The sequence below is a fragment of the Chaetomium globosum genome, genomic scaffold (genome assembly GCF_000143365.1).
Source record: "Chaetomium globosum CBS 148.51 scaffold_6 genomic scaffold, whole genome shotgun sequence".
Classification (NCBI taxonomy): Eukaryota; Fungi; Ascomycota; class Sordariomycetes; order Sordariales; family Chaetomiaceae; genus Chaetomium; species Chaetomium globosum.
Genome location: NT_165981.1, coordinates 666,066 through 683,609, shown reverse-complemented (window position 1 = coordinate 683,609; position 17,544 = coordinate 666,066). Strand labels below are relative to the sequence as shown.

The 17,544-nt window shown below is 55.5% G+C and overlaps 7 protein-coding genes and 1 non-coding gene across 8 annotated transcripts; 4 read left to right on the top strand and 4 right to left on the bottom strand.

Moving 5' to 3' along the window:
• Nucleotides 1-34: 34 nt before the first annotated feature.
• Nucleotides 35-4,833, top strand: CHGG_08555 (uncharacterized protein; the record flags this gene model as incomplete). Its single annotated transcript, XM_001226481.1, has 4 exons — nt 35-605; nt 778-1,110; nt 1,168-1,590; nt 1,784-4,833. The coding sequence occupies 4 exons, from the start codon at nt 35-37 to the stop codon at nt 4,831-4,833; spliced, it is 4,377 nt and encodes a 1,458-aa protein (XP_001226482.1).
• A 458-nt stretch (nt 4,834-5,291) lies between these two features.
• Nucleotides 5,292-5,389, bottom strand: CHGG_11396. Its single transcript has one exon. It is a non-coding gene; the product is annotated as a tRNA-Arg (tRNA).
• A 1,963-nt stretch (nt 5,390-7,352) lies between these two features.
• Nucleotides 7,353-7,801, top strand: CHGG_08554 (uncharacterized protein; the record flags this gene model as incomplete). Its single annotated transcript, XM_001226480.1, has 2 exons — nt 7,353-7,664; nt 7,733-7,801. 2 exons carry the CDS (start codon nt 7,353-7,355, stop codon nt 7,799-7,801), a joined length of 381 nt encoding a protein of 126 aa, XP_001226481.1.
• A 469-nt stretch (nt 7,802-8,270) lies between these two features.
• Nucleotides 8,271-9,932, bottom strand: CHGG_08553 (uncharacterized protein; the record flags this gene model as incomplete). The annotated part of the gene is made up of 1 exon (XM_001226479.1): nt 8,271-9,932. The coding sequence occupies one exon, from the start codon at nt 9,930-9,932 to the stop codon at nt 8,271-8,273; it is 1,662 nt and encodes a 553-aa protein (XP_001226480.1).
• Nucleotides 9,933-10,725: 793 nt separating this feature from the next.
• CHGG_08552 (uncharacterized protein) lies at nt 10,726-11,105 on the top strand (the record flags this gene model as incomplete). Its single annotated transcript, XM_001226478.1, has 3 exons — nt 10,726-10,797; nt 10,849-10,884; nt 10,941-11,105. 3 exons carry the CDS (start codon nt 10,726-10,728, stop codon nt 11,103-11,105), a joined length of 273 nt encoding a protein of 90 aa, XP_001226479.1.
• Nucleotides 11,106-11,851: 746 nt separating this feature from the next.
• On the bottom strand, nt 11,852-13,205 carry CHGG_08551 (uncharacterized protein; the record flags this gene model as incomplete). The annotated part of the gene is made up of 6 exons (XM_001226477.1): nt 11,852-11,937; nt 12,000-12,055; nt 12,150-12,298; nt 12,428-12,431; nt 12,615-12,845; nt 12,907-13,205. The coding sequence occupies 6 exons, from the start codon at nt 13,203-13,205 to the stop codon at nt 11,852-11,854; spliced, it is 825 nt and encodes a 274-aa protein (XP_001226478.1).
• Nucleotides 13,206-14,083: 878 nt separating this feature from the next.
• On the top strand, nt 14,084-15,385 carry CHGG_08550 (uncharacterized protein; the record flags this gene model as incomplete). The annotated part of the gene is made up of 3 exons (XM_001226476.1): nt 14,084-14,435; nt 14,510-15,145; nt 15,351-15,385. 3 exons carry the CDS (start codon nt 14,084-14,086, stop codon nt 15,383-15,385), a joined length of 1,023 nt encoding a protein of 340 aa, XP_001226477.1.
• A 198-nt stretch (nt 15,386-15,583) lies between these two features.
• Nucleotides 15,584-16,635, bottom strand: CHGG_08549 (uncharacterized protein; the record flags this gene model as incomplete). Its single annotated transcript, XM_001226475.1, has 2 exons — nt 15,584-16,090; nt 16,168-16,635. The coding sequence occupies 2 exons, from the start codon at nt 16,633-16,635 to the stop codon at nt 15,584-15,586; spliced, it is 975 nt and encodes a 324-aa protein (XP_001226476.1).
• Nucleotides 16,636-17,544: the final 909 nt, after the last annotated feature.

Here is a 17,544-nt window from a genome sequence, read left to right as displayed (position 1 = left end):
CCCTACTTGAGTGCTAGACGTCTGGGAAAGCACCATGGACAACAAGGAAAAGGAGAAGCGCAGTCTCTATGATGAAGCGCTAGACCGTTTCCGCAAGGACGCTGTCGAGCGCTACACAAGCTCCAAAGATGCCGAGTTGCTGAGCGAATTCCTCCGCGATAAAACAAGCCCCGAGGAAACAAGGCGAGCTGCCGAAGTCCTGCAGGGCGATGCTGGCAAGAAGTATGGAGGTCGCAAGGTTGGCGACGTTGAGATCCCCGGGTCATGGATTACCAACATTATGGACAACATCGAAAACTTTGTTGCCGCGGGCGACTTTCTTACCAAGAACGCGCCCGAGAGCGTCGGCATGGCCTGGTACGCCGTCAAGCTCACTCTAACCGCCATCCACAGCAATTATGATCTTTACACATTCTTTGGCTCGGGCCTGAGCGACGTTACCGAGATCATGATCATCGTGCGTCACTACGACCGGCTCTACGATGAGAGGTCCAAGCCTCAGTGGAAGCCTAGCCCGTTGGTTGAGAAGCTGTTCCAGGACGTCATCGGCGCTTATGCTGCCGTTCTGGACTTTTCGTTCGCCATCAAACGCCACCTGACCGCGGGTTCCCTTACGCGGATCAAACATTCGTTCAAGGACTTTTTCGGCCTTTCAAAGGCGAACTTTGAAGATAAGCTGAGCACCGTCGCCACTCACAAGAAAAAAATACTCGAGAGAGCAGGGCGCCTTCCAGGACAAGACACTCACCCAACTGGACAGCGTGTCCACCGTCCTAGCTGGCATCGAAGGAACGGTGCAACACATCCAAGATTTCCAGGACACCCAGAGGAAGCTGCACGAAGACGCCATGGCGAGATTTGACATCCTAATCAAGGGGTTGGATGACATCCGGGCGTCGACTAAGCGTAAGACTCAGTGGGATTATGCGGTGCAGGACTTCCAGACCTACCAAGAAGCGCTGGAGCCCCTGAAAGGTTCTTTCCGCATTCTTGGAGACACCATCGACGCGGTCTATCCCGGGACCTGCGAGTGGGTGTTTGAGAACAGGCTTTACCAGCAGTGGGTGGGTGCCACGGACAACGCCATGCTTTGCGTCGCCGGCCCAGAAGGTGAGCTTCTCTCTCCCAAGCCATCTATCTGTGCTCGCCCTTTCTAACCCGCCTTAGGATCTGGCAAGTCGTATGTTGTGGCATCGATCGCAAACAGCATCACCCGCACGCCACATATTGGCGAGGCCCTCTTGTATGTCACATGCAGCGGCTCAACAAGCGGCGCCAGACTCGGCACGAACCAATCCTACACGGCGGACAGCATCTGCCGGACCTTGCTCTCTCAGCTTTACGACTTGGCTGTGCAGGGTGAGGATCACGTGGGTCTTCTGGAAACTTGCAACGGAATCTTCAAGAAGGCCAAAGCCGCGGTCAGCGGCCTGCCGGCTCACATGCGTTCGGAGGGTGACGGCTTGCCGGAGTTTGCGGATGGCTTCGCCCGACTTGCAGCCCTGCTTCAAAAGAAGCTCGTTGTTGTCCTCGACGGGCTGGACGGAAACACACTGGAGGACAAAGGACCAGGAAGAGCTTCTGCGGAAAGTGCGCAGTCTCATGACAGCCATGGCCGACAAGGCGGGTCTCGGCTTCCGCCTTCTCCTCGGTTGCGCTTCGTCGTCCAAGTTTTTCAACGACCTGTCGCCTGACGCGTACATTGATGTTGAACATAACAACGCGGGCGATATCGACTTGGTGCTCACCAATGCGCTCAAGGACGTGCCCGGTCTGTCGGCAGCCGAACAAGAGGCCGCCAAGGAGGCCATCTTGGAGAAGGCCCGTTCCCGGTTCCTCTACGTCCGGGACACCGCCATCCCGTTCATGCTGGAGCCATTCCAGAGACCGCTGTCGAAGCGACTGGAGGCTCTTCCCGATGGAGTCAGTGACGTGTACAAGAAAGCGCTGAGCAAGATGAGCCCAAATTACCTCGACCTCCTGCGCACTGCTCTCACCTGGACGCTTCTCGCCCCGGACTTTCCGGGATATCCGCATGCTCGAGAGATCATGGATGCTTTCCAGAGCACGTATGACTTCCCCGCCGAGGTGGGGGGTGACGAAGACGTGGAAGCCGGGTTCCCTCAAACATCCCGCCTGGAACTGGAACAGCTACGCACGGCAACCGATCCTTTCCTGAAGTTGATCCCGGAGACGGACGGCAGGGTTTGGGTGTTTGAGTCCGACGTTGCTGCCGTTTGTGAATACTTTTTGAGAGATGGCGATGAGGTCCAGCCCGAGCAGCAGCAGCAAGAACACGAACATCTCTGCGTGCGATGCGGAGCTACCGAGTCACCATCCACGCAGCTGCACATCAACGTTAAACAAGGGAATCTCGACATGGCCCTGACATGCCTGCGCCATCTGAATAACCCACTATTCCAGCTGAGAGCCGGTTTAAGGACGGCTGTTAAACAGCCAGAGCCGCTCGCTGAGGGCGGGTCTGGAGACGCGAGCTCGGCAGGTGTTGCACAGGCAGGCGATCAAGCGGCTGGCCAGGCCGCAGATGCGCCGCCTAAAGACGAGACGGAGACCCAGGAGGAAAAAACCACAAACGCCGTCGATGACTTGCTCCAGGAAGCGCAGGATGGCTACGCCACCGAAGGCTCCGTCGACGACGAGGACCTCATCAAACCCCACTACATCGAAGAGCTGACGCAAGCTGCTGACCGGCACAGCGAGGAAGAAGAAGGCCCCGCTCGCGTCCGGTACGAACTCCAGTACTGGCCCTGGCATCTAGCCAGGGCGGAAGCGCTCTGGTCCGCGGAGGAACGAGAGAACAACAGCGACTGGGCCGCGCTGATGGCTGAGCTGGACAAGTTCGTCTTCGAGACTCCCGAGGTTTTTGCTGCGTGGCAGAGACAGTACCCCGAGAAGGATGACGACTACGGTCTTTTCCGGGTAGCCGAGGGTCCGCACAAGCCGCTGCACGTCGCGGCATATCTGGGGTTGACTACCTGGACGAGGTATCTCCTCGACCGTGGGGAGAAGTTGGACGAGTTGTCGAAAGGATACAGCCCTCTTCAAGCGGCGGCGTGTTCCGAAACGACCCTCGAAACGGTGAAGATGCTGTTGGAGGAAGGGGTTGATGTCAACGCCGAGAATGGCGTGGAGCGCAGCGCGTTCCTTCTGTGGATGATCCGCGGCAATATCACGGTCGAGGGTGTGCAGATGTTCCTGGACCGTGGTGCTGATGCCAAGACTCCATGCACAAAAGTCAGTTACAGCGCACTGCAATATTTCGCCAACAGGGGGGATGATCCCGCGGTACTGGACTTGTTGTTGGCACAAGGGGCGGACATCAACGCGGTCCATCCCGGGGATGACTGGTTGCTGCCGCCGCTTCATATTCTGCTCATGAGGCGCGAGGTGCCCGGACCGCTGCTGGACGCCTTTGTCAAGAATGGCGCCGACACGAACTCGGAGAACGCGGCTTCCGCCCGGCCCCTGCAGATGATCTGTAGCCAAGGCCAGCTGGATAACCTAGTGATCCTGTTGCAGTCGAACGCGCTAGAGATCGACGACCCCGATTTCCACGGTACCACCGCTGTCCACGAGGCCGCCTTCCACGACTACAGCAAGTGCGTGAACGCGCTGTTGGAGCGCGGCGCCGACCCCGACATTACCGACAAGATCAACCGCCACGCTCTCCATACCGCTGCGCGGAAGGGACTCGCAGCGACTGTCCGCGTCCTCCTCAAGTACACCAAACAAGTCAACCTCAAGGACAAATCAGGCTGGACGCCGCTGTTCTGCGCCTGCCTCAGCAAGGACGAAGAATCCGCCATGCTCATCCTCGACGCCCTCCTCGTGCTCAACCTCCCCCTTTCCGAGATCAACATCAGCACCCGCACGGGCCGCACCGTCCTCCGCCAAGCCGCCGACCACGGCTTCACGCGCGTCGTCACCGCCCTCCTCGACCTCGGCGCCAAAACCTCCCCCACCCTTACCACCCCGAACCCCGCCCTCCTCCTCAACGCCGCCGACACCAAAAAAGGCCTCACCGCGCTCCACCGCGCCGCCACCAACGGCCACGCCGCCGTGGTCCAAGCCCTCCTCACCGCGGGCGCCAACCCCTCCCAGCTCTCCACGCAGGGGCACCCGCACCGCCACACGCCGCTCTCCCTCGCCCACCAGCAATGGTCCCTGGCCACCAAAACCACCGCCTACGAAACCATCCTCGCCCACCTCATCGACGCATCCCCGACCACCGCCAAATCCGACGCCGACCTGGTCGCCGTGTGCGCCGCCAACGGCAGCGTTCCCTTACTCCAAAAACTCTGGCACTTGCGCGCCGACCTCAACCGCCCCGACAGCTACGGCTGGACGCCGCTGGCGCTGGCGCGGCAATTTGGGCGCGCGGAGGCGGAGGCGTTCCTGACGCGCCAGGCGGCGTGGGCGCGGTTGTTGCCGGGGAGGTGGGAGGCGCGGTTCCCGGGGACGACGTCCCTGGGGGTGGGGAGCGTGCTGAATGGGGGTAAGAGGGTGCGGCATGTGTCGGGGAAGCGGGTGTGTGTGTCGGCGGATCGGCCGCTGCCGGCGGGGTTGGAGAGGTATTATTTTGAGGTGGTGTTGCGGGAGGTGGGTGGGGGGAAGGGCGCGAAGGAGTGGCCCGAGATGGCGGTCGGGTTTTGTACGTTGGGGGGTGCGGCGTTGGAGTTTCCGGGCTGGTGGGCGGCGAGTGATAGTCCGTCGACGGCGAGTTCATGGGGGTATCATTCGGATACTGGGGGGGGTGTATTCGTCCGGTGGAGGATGTGGAGGGGTTTGTGGAGGTTACTGTGGACGAGTTGAGATATCGGGTTGGGGACACGGTCGGGGCGGGGGTGGATTTGGCGAAGGGGGAAATTTGGTTTACTCGGAATGGGGTAAAGCTGGAGAGTGTATTAAAGGGGGTTGAGGGACGGCTGTTTCCTGTTGTGGGGTTGCATGAGGATGTGTGCTTTGACACGAACTTTGGGCGGGAGGGAGACGGGGAATTCAAGTGGAAAGGGGATGTTGGGGAGAGGCAGGAAATGAAGGAAGAAAAGAAGGATAGTGCGGTGGTGGAGGTTGTTGTCCTTGGTGGGAAGCCTGGGGAAGATGAGAAGCAGGCTACTGTTCAAGTGACGAGCGAGGTGCTTATGGTTGAGTAAATCGTAACGTGTGTTGGTATCATGGATGGTTGATGGTTCGATGACAGTCAAAAAAGAGACGGAAATGAAATGTTGCACAAACGAAAAAGATGATCTGGATCATGTGACCCATTTTCTCGATCCACCCAGGGGTCGAACCTGGAACCTCCTGATTTACCTAATCGTCTTGAGACGATTAATCGTAGTCAGACGCTCTGCCATTGAGCCAGCGGACCTTTCTGCCATCTGTTTGATGTTGCATTGGGGTGCGTGAAAGGAGGTTCAAATAGAATCCACACATTTTCTCGATTTTGCGACCGCCCATGCAGGTGGGTAGGTCGCTCCTTTTCCTTTGCAAATGGCTTGCCTCGTCTCTGAGGTTCCTTCCTTCCTGTTTGGTAACTGTTGCATTCGCCATATGGAACCTTCTTTCGGATACCAGTGTTGGAAGTTGTGGCACTTGAAAGACGGAATCTCGGCTGCCGATGCGCTAGTGCAAAAGCGGGTTCCAGGGGCTGAACAAGAAGCAATCAAAGGAGGTCAGGGCGATGCCCGCCACTGAGGATGAAGACAGAACAATCAATCAATTCTTTCTCCCCGATCTTTCCGTCTGAGTGTCGTTTCCAACAGTAACAGCCAGGCCCCCCGGCATGAATGGCATACGACCCACCAAAATGCATCATCCACCTACGACAAGCGCAAACAAGCTGTCGTGATATATCTACGCCAGAGTTACGTCCCCGCACGGGGATGTGTTGGAAATCCAACAGCCCAGAGTAGCGATACTTCTGACAGGACGCACACGTAGTGCAAGCAAGCCACTGATCCGAGGCTTCAATTCGTGATGCAATTGTCTGACAGTCTGATTGATGTAACTGGAAGAAAAAGAGAGCTCTGTGCCCTTCGAAACGCTGCATTGGGCCCAGTCTGGTGGGGCCCAATAAGCCCCTGTCGCTGACCCGCCGTACCGTATCTCCAGCCACCCGTTTTGTGCAACAGGATGTGACGGAGGACAAGGGTGATCTGCCGCTGGGGCAGTCGTCACCTGGTCTTGGACCTCCGGGGACGATAACCCCAGCTGCAATGCGTGCGGGTTGTACGAGTTAAAGGCAAACCGATTTGATCCGGATGTAGTTAGCGTGCTAAGGCCCTATAGGCCCAGTGCCTCCGGGCGAAATAAATTCCATCCATCCATCCAAAGTCTGCCCCCGCCTCATTCCGGAGAGAAGAACATGATCCAACTGAACCACCAATGTAGCACGTCCCTCCCGAGAGAAGGGATTTGCCCTGTGTTTCTAACGTTATCGCGATACCTGGTATTCCCTACACAAGCCCATAGCCGTCCTGCGATATGTTGTTTCTTTTCGATTCTTAAGTTATTTTTTTCCCCCTCCTCTTTCAATTCCCTTGCCTTTCGCGTCAACACAGACACTTCAGCTACTAACCCAAGTGTAAAACATTTACCCCCCTCTTCATCGCGTGTCTCGTCGACTTTCTATCATTCTGTTGGAAGACCAACAGCCACGATTCCACGGTTATCACACAAAATGTTTTGAAGCTTACAACAGTGGGTTGGGATCCTCGGAGCAGCCCCGAAGTCATCAATTGAAGGTTGTCCTTGTTTCTGTCTGTCCTTCCCCTCATCTTGTGTAAAATAGCTCGTCGTCAGCTCTTGGCCTCCCCCCACGTAGGCTGCATTGCGCCCACGTTGGGCAGCCATACATGTTCTGCAACCGAATGTCCGAGTGCCAAGTGCCACAACTTCCAACACATTCGTTAACGGCGACACCACAAGGGTATCGGGGACTTGTTGGGAGGATTGGTGAAGGAGGCTTGCGAACATGACAACATAGTGTCTGTTGCCTGTTCCAAAGGCAGCCTTTCCACTGGTCAACCCCATTACAGTGGTTCTTGACGGCCACTTCGCCCAACTGGCGTTTTGCATCAGCACAGTCAGGTCCGCTGCCCCTCCAGGTGCAGTCGTGCAGCGCGCTGTCTTCGACGTTGTAGAGGCCTCGCCGCGGCCGAGACAACCGGCTGAATTTTACATCCCCGGAACTTGTACATGTACCAACAACCATTGAACGACTTTAAGGTTTCAAGTTCCCTTGGGATGGATTCCAACTAACAACATGTATTGAACGTACCATAAATTCCAGATTCGAGCAGCATGTCGCCCCTTTCGAAGGGCGGCTCATCATGGCCATCTCTAGGCCAGTTAGGATCAACGTCGAATCTAGAGAAGTGTCTGTCCGCGCGGCACACCACGATTATGGAAGAAGGATAAACCGGCTCCCAGGTGTCGGTGTCTTAGTGTCGGGGATTTCTGTGAGGGCGCACTGGAGCAATGCGGACTTGCGAGATGGCATGTCTTTCGTCACAAGCAGCTCCGGCCTCGGGACATTGACAGGCAACATCAACATGCACCATCCTACGGTTGCAATATTCGTCGAACCCGGGCTTAAGGAGGGGAATGGCCGTCATATGGCCAATCTTGGTGCTGAGCACGTTGTAAATCTCACTTTAATGATGGACCAATCACCGTTAAAACGAGGATACTCCCCCATCACTTTCTACAGGCAAGGGAGGAAAGTTGTCCGTGTCCAAATCTACCTATGGACAATGAAGTGTCTAGCTCGTATCGATGAGGGTTATGACCCCAGCTACACTCACAAGGGACCTCGTCCATCTACCGCCGACGCCCGTTACCCATCCCTATTTTTTCTCGGACGCTGTTCAGAAAAGCCGCGTTACGCCGCTCTCGTGCGCAGTCAACAAATCACAAACTGCGTCTACAATTTTGGGAACACCTCAAGGAAGAGACATAAACAATCCCAACAACCGCTCATAATTCGGCGATCCCAACCCCGTCGCCGCATCCCACCCCTCAATCGCCCGGAACCCCTGACCCGCCTCACACCCGGTATTCTCCCCATGCGCCACATCCTCAAACACCTCTGGATGCCGATACAACACCGGATTAATAAACCCCACCCCCGAGCCCCCTTTCCCTGTCCAGAGCAACCTTCTCATTATTTCACCATCGCAATTCATTCGACGCCACTCACCGGGCGCCGACGGCCGACCGTCCCCATGCACCCTCATAAACTGCCCCGTTCAAACGCGATCAAGTAGTCCGTCGCCAGCGCCGGCGATATCCGGCACCCCCCGCCCCCGCGGGTCAAACAGGTTCCGTGATGTTGCGGCACCGCAGCTGGCGCCGCTCCCGCAGTCAGGTACGCGCCCCGTCACGCGCGTCTGGTAGCGTCGGCGCGGAAAAGACCGCGCTGAACCCCGCCCCGTCGAGCTCGTCACGTTGGGTTTGACGTAGAACGGTTTTCCCTTTTGGGTCGAGTTGGAAGGCGAAGGTTCTTCATGGGTGCCCCCGACGGCAGTGACCCAGGGGCAGGAGGCTGGGAAGGAGACGTGGAAGGGGCGGCGCTGGCGCTGCCCGTCGGTTGTGGCGGCGGGGTCGTCGCAGGCGGTGTGGCGTCCCGCTGTCCCCTCGTCGCCGGTGCCGGCGATCACCGTGATGCCCATCAGGCCGAGCTTGAGGTACTCGTCGCATTGGCGGCGGAGGTAGTCTTGTGGGAAGCCGGCTTCGGCCCAGGCGTAGGAGACGGAGATGACTTTGGGTGGGGTGTGCGTGCCGCAGTCGAGGCTTTGGTAGCCGTCGTCGGGGGCGAGGGGGTTGGGCCATTGGGGGTCGATTTCTGGGTCGAGTTGGTTGCAGTAGTAGTCGTCGTAGGCGGCCAGCATGTTGTTGAGGTTGCCGGCGACGTATTTGTCGCCGACTTGGATGTTCATGACAGGTTGTGGGAAGGTGAGAGGCATGGCGTATTGGAAGTCAAGGTTGGGTTCGATGTGATGGTAGATGCTCTTGAATGTCTCGCCGTCGTGGTGGCCGCCATCTATGCGTTGCATCTCGGGCCGGGCCCCGCTGAGTTGGGGCTCGAACATGTCGAAGTACTGGTCAAGGTCTTTGGCGAGCCAAGCGACTGCGGCGGGCTGGTAAATGCCAAAGGTGTTGTTGGGGTGGATAGGATAACTAGCATTGCGGGAGGGGAACCCATACCACTCCCGGAGGCATTGGGGTGTGTTGAACTGGTTGCAGTCTAGCTGCCGCTGCCTCTTGGACAGGCCGCGGTGGCCAAAGTTAGCGAGCGAGATTGGCGGACCAACATGCTCGTCAATGTTCAACAGCGCGGGGACAACCGGGTCCTGGAGAGGGAAGACGGTGGGAACGATAAAGTCGATGGAGTCTAGGAGGGCTTTTGGGACATGGTACTCCGAGCATGCCAGGCTCGTCTCTCCACTGGCCTTGTGTGCGTAGGTGAAGTACTCAGTCTCAAGCCATGCTTCCAAGGCGCGGACGGTTATGTTGAAATCGATCCTGCAGAGGCAGGGAGAAAGACGTATCTCAGCGCGGGGCACGTCGGCTGCTTCCTCAACCCAGTCGAGGACGGCCTTGATCTTTCCTCGAGGCAGAGCAAAGGCTCGAGTGACATCTAACGCCGACCAATACTGGCCAAAGGTTGCGCTTGATGGGTCGGACAATGATGCGAGGGCATCGGCGGCCTTACTGTTTGACCTCTCGGCCAGATCGATTTGGACAGGAACGACCAGGTCCGGGTCGGCCCTTGGCCCTCGTGCCCATCCATTGTGCGTCGCAGGCGCTCGCTTGTGGATAGCCGTCAAGGTCCTCGGAGAAGCGGAAGCTGCGAGTAGAACCTCGCTAAAAAGCAAGGCACACTGGAGAAGCACCCGGTGAAGAGACATGGTGAAAGGCGGGCGAATCAGGGGGATCGCAAGACTCTCTGGCAGGAGGACTATAGCACCATAGGAGAGTGCACGGGTGATGTGGTGGCATCATTATATTGAACAACAAAACCAACCCGCTTATGAAATTCACCTTTCAGCTGAAATGGTCGCCGATGTTGAAGTCGGAATGATAACTAGCCGGTATGCAGCCTCGGCTGACTGCCAAGTTCGCCTTGTTCGGGTTGTTTACAGCTGAAGCGGGTTTGTAATTAGACCTGGTGCTGCGGCCTAAGTAGGAACGTGGCGTAGGGATATAGCACCTTACCGCCGTATGTAGAATTAATCTGCATTGCAGGTCTTGGAACCTCGTCTCGACAATTGACAGCCATAGATTTCCCCACACTTTTGTCTTGACGCCTCTTCAGGGCAACATCGGAGGCTGGGCAAACCCAAGAACCAAGACCGAAAAACACCGAGACAAAGTAAGAACAACTCGAGATTGTTGATGTTGTCACCTCCATCAGGGAGCACAACATGGCCAAGATTGAGACTCTGACTTCCGTAGACCAACTTTTCAGGAGTCTAGGAACGCCACCGCCGACAAGACGCCGGTGACGAAAATGGAAATAGAAAAATGATAGCTTGGCGATAGGGTGTTGGCCTTTGAACTCGAGCATAAATAGGACGGGAGGTTCAGCTCCTCGACAACACTTTTGTTCTTCATCACAGCAATCTCAGCCCAGCTTAGCAGCCTTTCAAGCAACTCTCCCAAGCCACCAAGACTCAGTCTTCAGCAACTCCAACTTTCAAAATGAAGTTCTCCGTCGCCATCGTCACTCTTGCTTCCCTCGCGGCCGCCGTCCCGGCCCCCGTTGAGGTTCGCGTAAGTTCTCTCCTTCATCACCATCAAGCGTTGGACACGATATAAGAACAGGCAGTTGACATGGAATCCACACAGTCCGGCGAATGGGTAAGACGCTTGAATGTGGCGACCTGCAACCACGTGAAGCTAACTACACCTCACAGCTCGCTTGCCTGAACCCCTGCGTCAGGGGCTGCCCCAAGGCTGGCTGGCTCTACCTGGCCTGTGTCGGCGCTTGCGAGGTCACCTGCGGTGCTATTGCCAACCCCGGCGATGTCATCGACCTTGATGGTCTCCGTGACCTCGGCGTTGATGTTGACGCCGCTTAAGCGCTTCGACGCCAACCACTTGTGAGATTAAGGATTCAATTGGCGGGTGGCAGTTGATATTGAGTTCGGTGATTGTGCCTGTACTGGAGGACAAATAAAGGGGGATGTTATGGATTGGGCCGGAAGCCGAAATCGTGACTCGGAGGGCAATTTCAACATTATCCCGTTGTCATTGGACACACTACCGCTCGATAGCCTAATACAACACTTCCACCCTGCTGCTGAAAGCCTGTGATAAGGAAAAGAAATCCAGTCGGCGGTTAACCCGTATAGGACCCCCATCGTCGTCTGGCGAGCCGGATGCTCTGGACAGATGCGACTATAAGTACCATCACTGTAATGATGGTTGGCCTGGCCGCCTCGTTCAGGCCACCCTGATCCACAAGCCACCGCCGCCCTTTGCTTGCGGGGTAGGTATCTAAATGCAGGCACCTCGAGTGTCGAGAGTTTATGCTGGAAAGATGATTTGAACCAAAAATACCCAGACCTTTGTATAACTGTATATCTCCTAATGTGTATTACAGGCTTCTTTGTGACAGCTGTCACACCCACATCAATCTTCTTCCTGCAACTTTGATGTCTACCAGTGTGCCGCCGTATCCCACTTACCGCCACACATAATGTTCACTTCATGAAACAAGGTAGGCAAATACCTGGGTACAGTTATGTATTGCCGTCCCCTCCATTCAAGTGCTAGGCCTGCCGACGAAGGGCGATACGCGAGATGCTATCCCTAGAGTATTCACTCACCAGGCAGTATCAACCCAAGTCTTCCAGTCACTGCCCCAGAGCTGTGTTTTGGAAACACCGGCAGTCGTTGGCGAAGTTAGCCCTAAAGGCACGAAACGGCGTAAGCGAGCAGTCCTTTAAAGGGGGACATTCGTATTGACTTACATTTTCTCTTGGATGTGCCAGACCCATCCCCAGTATTCTGGAACTCTCGGAACTCCCTAAACCCATAAAATATTCGGCACATGGTCAGACATTTGCTGGCAAAACCAGAATTTCCGGCTATTATCAAGGGTGAATGGAGGATTTACTTACGGGGTGGCCCCCTCCGCCATTGTCGTCCAACCCTCAGGATGTACGACATCGCTCAAGTCGGAATTCTGAAAAATGACGCGGGGAAGGGCCCGCCACGGCCGGCCAAGAAATACCTTGCCTGCCACATTGGCGCCGGAAGCCGCCCGGATCTAGAAATTTGGTAGGACAAGTATTAGCCGTTTTTGGTGGTCACGTTCTTGCAAACACGGAAGGGGGGCTGGCAGGTCATATTGCTGAGAGCGAGAAGGTAATAAGGGGGAGGGGGAAAAAGAACTTACAGTGCTGTGATCAAAGACGTACCAACCAGTATCCTCGGCGCTAGTGCGCGAATTGGCAGTGATGAACCCGCCACCGTTTGAAGCAACGGTACACTCGCCGAACCAGGCGGCCGCGTTGCCAAAAATGTAATCGACGGCACCCTCAACGTAGCAGTTGGAATAGTATTGTCGGCCGCTTTTGGCGTACAGTGTGTCCTGGTACCCGTAGAAGCCGCATGCGTAGTAACCCTGCTTGTCACCGTTGGCGGCCACGGCCACCGCTTGGCCCTGAGTGCCGTATGTATTGCGGAAGTTGATGTTGTACGCCCGGAAGTTGTTGCTAACGATATTGAAGGTGGCGGATGCGTCTAGGCTGCCGGCATCTTGCGAGCCCCTGTTCCGAGTAAATGTTACCGTGTTGGCGTTTTGCTTGCTCGTGCTAAAAGGAACGTGTTAATGGTGAAAGGGGGCTTTGGTATATTGTCCATTGCAACACTTACTCCGTGGTCGAACCATAGAGCGTTAGCGGGCCCTTGTACTTGACCGAAACGCCGTCAGCCACGGTGTAGGTCCCAGGGTAGATAAAAATGCATGCCACTGCAGTGCCAGACCCTAGGGCATTGATGGCTTCTGTGATGGAACCGTACTGGCCGCCATTTCCCACGGACAGGCATCCGCTCGGGGGAGTGGTTCGGCCCGCGGCCCGGGGTAGCACTTCAGTTGCAGCATTGGGCAAGGCATCGCCCAACGGGGCCAGGCATAGGATCGCCGACACCAGCTTTGAAAGAGTGAACCTCATGGTGGACAGGTCACCCAAAACCCTGTTGGGTTCAGGGGGCTTTGGGATTGGACTATGATTATTGTGGAAATGACTCTGGCAGAATCTTCACATGTATAACAATAGGTAGTTATATATTAGGTACTTATCATACAATCATGCCAAGCCATGCGCTTGTGTTTCGGTAGCTTCACCCCGATGCCGGCCGCTCTTCAATTGCATGAGATATTGCAGGGAAAGCACAAGGATGAATGAATGTGTTGGGGTTCGGGGATTCCGATACTCCGTCTTGTGCCCTCCTCCGCGTTCCGCAAAATGCTAGAACTCTTATTTCCTGTGCAGGACAGGTAAGGTAGGTCGGTAGGTATTCAGTCGGAGCCGATGCGGGTCTTTCCACCAATGCCTCTTAGCTGTTGCATTCCCCATACCTCGGGTCTCTCAAGCACGCAAGAGTTGCGATCACATGTACACAAACTGCGTCGGCCGTCATTGAAATATGAAACCGCGTCGTGGGGATATCATAGGGCTGGGGGCTTGTAGCCATGTGGGAAAAAACAAGGACTAGGGTGCCTAAGGGCGGAGAAACTGTTTCCGCAGTGCAACCTCGTCTTGTAACGGTTTCTGATCTGCGCAAATGCACCCCGGGAACAGGAGAGATCTTCTGCTGCCTCGGAATCGGACCCTCGCTCATACCACACCGAGCCCACCATGTTGGTGGGTACCGTTTAACGAAAACAAACAGACGGAACGTCACCAAATGCGACAGAACTGTACCTTGGCTCCGGGTTTAGTAGGCCATTCACATAAATGGAGTGAATAGCACTGATAGCAGTAACGGCATCTAGGTTGACAGTTTCCTAGTGGACAAAAAAAAAAAAAAAAGCTAGTTAATCCGAAACATGAAGTTTTCCACGTCTACCACTATAGTGTTTCTTCGGCTCGCCAGCCTTGCCTGGGCTGGGTGCGACGACAGCGCTGACGGGTTTGCCTCCCTGAACGGCGGTACCACTGGCGGCAAGGGTGGCACCGTGGTGACTGTTAGCAACCAAGCAGACCTAGCGAAATACGCAGGCTCAGACGGAAAGTATATCATCAAGGTGTCGGGCAAGATCAACATCTCGCCCAAAGGGAGCGAGGTGGAGGTAGCCAACGACAAGACCATCATTGGCATCGGCGCGAAGGCCGAGATTTTTGGGGGCGGCTTCAAGATAATCAACAGGAGCAACGTCATTGTCCGCAACCTCCGGATCGGTGAGTGTGGTCCATATCATAAAACATGGCAACACCATATGTGGTGGCCATGGTGGCTGACTATCCCATAACAGGCGGCACCGACGGCGGCGAGGAACTGGACTGGGATGGAATCCAAGTTGATACCTCCACCAACATCTGGATCGACCACTGTAAATCCATCATCATGCCTTCTCTTCATCACCGCCCATTCCCACTAACAACACCCCTAGGCATATTCGAAACTATCGGCGACGGCGGCATCGACCTGCGCAAAAACACGGACTTCTTTACCGTCTCCAACACCTGGCTCAAAGGCGTGAACAAAGCCTTCGGGATCGGCTGGACCGACAACGTGACAAACAGCGGCACCATCCACCATACCTACTTCGACGGCACCACGCAGCGCAACCCCAGCGCCGATAACCTGCTGCACGCCCACCTGTACAACAACTACCTGCGCGGCTGCAAGAGCTACGGCCATTACGCGCGCGGCGCGACGGGTGCCCGCGTAGAGAATGTTTATTTTGAGGATTGCAAAAATCCGCTGCAGGCTGATGAGGGTGCGACGCTGACGGCCGTGGGGAATATGTTTGATGGGAGCACGGGTACGGTGGCTAAGGATCAAGGGAAGTCGTTTGATCCAGCGGGGTTTTATGAGTACAAGCTGGACGCGGCGGACGATGTCCCGGCTATTGTGCTCCAGAACGCGGGGCCCCGGGATGGTATCTGTGAGTAGGGGGGTTGGGAGGAGGGAGTTGTTTGTCTGTTTGTCTGGGAAAGAAGGGAAAAGGTTGTGTTTAAGGTTATGTGGCCGGGCTGCCTTTGGTGTTGTGGTTCAGGGGTGTTGCTGATATTGGAGCTCACGGACAATTGAGAGCAAGATGAGTGCCTGAGATTAGCCAATATTATTACTCTTACTTTAATGACACGTAGACTTCATCACCGTGCAAGGCGTTCCTCTTTGGTAGGCAATGAGACGTAGTTAATCGTCGCTGGACTTCCATCGAGACCCCCTTTTTGGCCTCTTGCCCATCCTCATCGTCCGAGGATTAGTGAACGAACATTAAAATTCTCCCTTGTTTCAATCGCCAAAAGGCCATGCTTTTTTAACTGCTAAATGAACACGGAAACTACTCAGGAAGGGGAAACCATCGATATCCACCATTTTAGACACCAATATCCTCCTTGGGGCCAGCGTTGTAGGGGACGTCGACAGGAATGTCATAAACGTCGGCAAGCGTGTAGTTGTAAAAGTCAGAAGCCTGGAAGACGGTGTCGGCATTAACGTCAAGGTGGATCTCGCCATCGCAACGCTTGAATTTGACCCAGTTGGTCTTGATGCGGCCATGGGGTCCAGCGACGATGGGGTCAAAGACATCCTCAAAGTAGCTCGTCTCGATGAGCAGCTGGCTATGACCCCGCGCATAATTGCCATAGCCCGTAATGTTGCGGTAGTAGTTGTTGTACAGGTGACCGTATTTTAGACCGTCGCCGCTGGGGTTGCGCACGTTGGTCGAGTGGAAGAAGTTGTCGTTGATGGTGACCTTGGAGACCAGATTCTGAGTCCAGCCAATTCCGAAGGCCTTGTTGTGCTTCGCAATCACGTTCTTGGACACGGTGACATAATCGGTGTCCTTGCGCAGATCGATCAGGCCATCTCCCATCTCAGACAGCTAGGCATGGGAAGGATATGCGTTGTCAGCATGGGCGTTTAGTCCCCCGAGAATGCAATAGGGGAAAGGTTACTCACGTGGTTACCGTCAATCCAGATATTGGTGGAATTGTCAACTTGGATGGCGTCAAAGTCACCTTCCTTGCCAGCCCAGTTCGTTTTGCCGTCGTAGGTGCCATGGACGTTGAGGTTGCGGATGATGATGTTTTTCTGGCTGTTAATGTTGAAGCCGCCCTCATGGATACCTGATCTAGCGCCGACACCAATGATCGTCTTGTGGCTTTTGACGGGCACCTCAAAACCGAACGGCTTTGCCTTGATCATGCCATCAATGCGAATGATGAGAGGTTCCGTTGCGGCCGCATATTTTACTAACTGGTCCAGTTTCTTGACCGTCACGATGCGGCCGCCTTTACCACCCGTGGTTCCCCCGTTTAGAGAGGCGAAACCATGTGCTTCCAAATCGCACTTGGCGCAATCCTGCGCTTCGACGAGAGTAGATGCTGCGAGAAGCAGTGCCGAAGCGAGCGTGTTGGTGAGATGCATGGTAAAAGTGACGATGATGCAGCAGAAGCATCACGCAGGAAGAAATGAGCAAGCTTTGTCGAGGTACTGGCGATGGGCGCACGGGATCGGGACTGTGGCGTATTCAAGTATGTCAGGATCGTTGACTCTTTGCTTTATACCTCGAATACTCGTGCTTATGCGCGTATGCTCCCGTTCGAACGCTTGTCTCCAGTTCGACAACACCAAAATCCCGATCACGAAAGCTAACGTCGAGCACCGCAATGGAGATTTGCTAAGCCAGGAGGGGAGGCAAAAGAGACACTAGATGTCGGCGGCGATATTCCACCAATAGCCAAGGTAACTAATGGCGACTGTTGTGGAAACTTGAGGGCGTTGGGTGCACTAGCAGCCTGGGCACATTCACTCTTCTCCAAATCCAGGGTCGGGAATCCCTAAGGCAGGTGAATTTCAACGTCACTGATTTGGGGGAACTTCTTACCTTGCTGTTCTGGGTAGGTACCTAAGGCAGTTGATCAACTATCCCCCCCTTCCGGAACACACGATGTCATTTCACAGGGCCGAACTCGGTAAAGACGGAGCGATGTCTCCCCGGCGTGTGTCGGGATCTTGGCAGCGGGCGAAGGAATCGGGCCCGGACTCCACCCCGGCGAGGGGTGTCCTGTGATTGCTGGAGAAACCTCGCCTCACGGGTGCGAGTCCGAGGTGAACCGAACCCAGCCAGCCCCTCACGAATAGGTCCTGTTACTTCCCGACTGTGCTGCATCATGCACACCCCGCGATATGGATCGTATCCCCGACCGGAGCACGTCACCCAACCATGAGTAGGTAGGTAGGTAGGTAGGTACTCATTACCAAAGAACCTTCATCGGATGCCATATCGACTAGTTGACGCACACCGCTGTCGGGGCGGCTTCAGGCTAAAAGGGA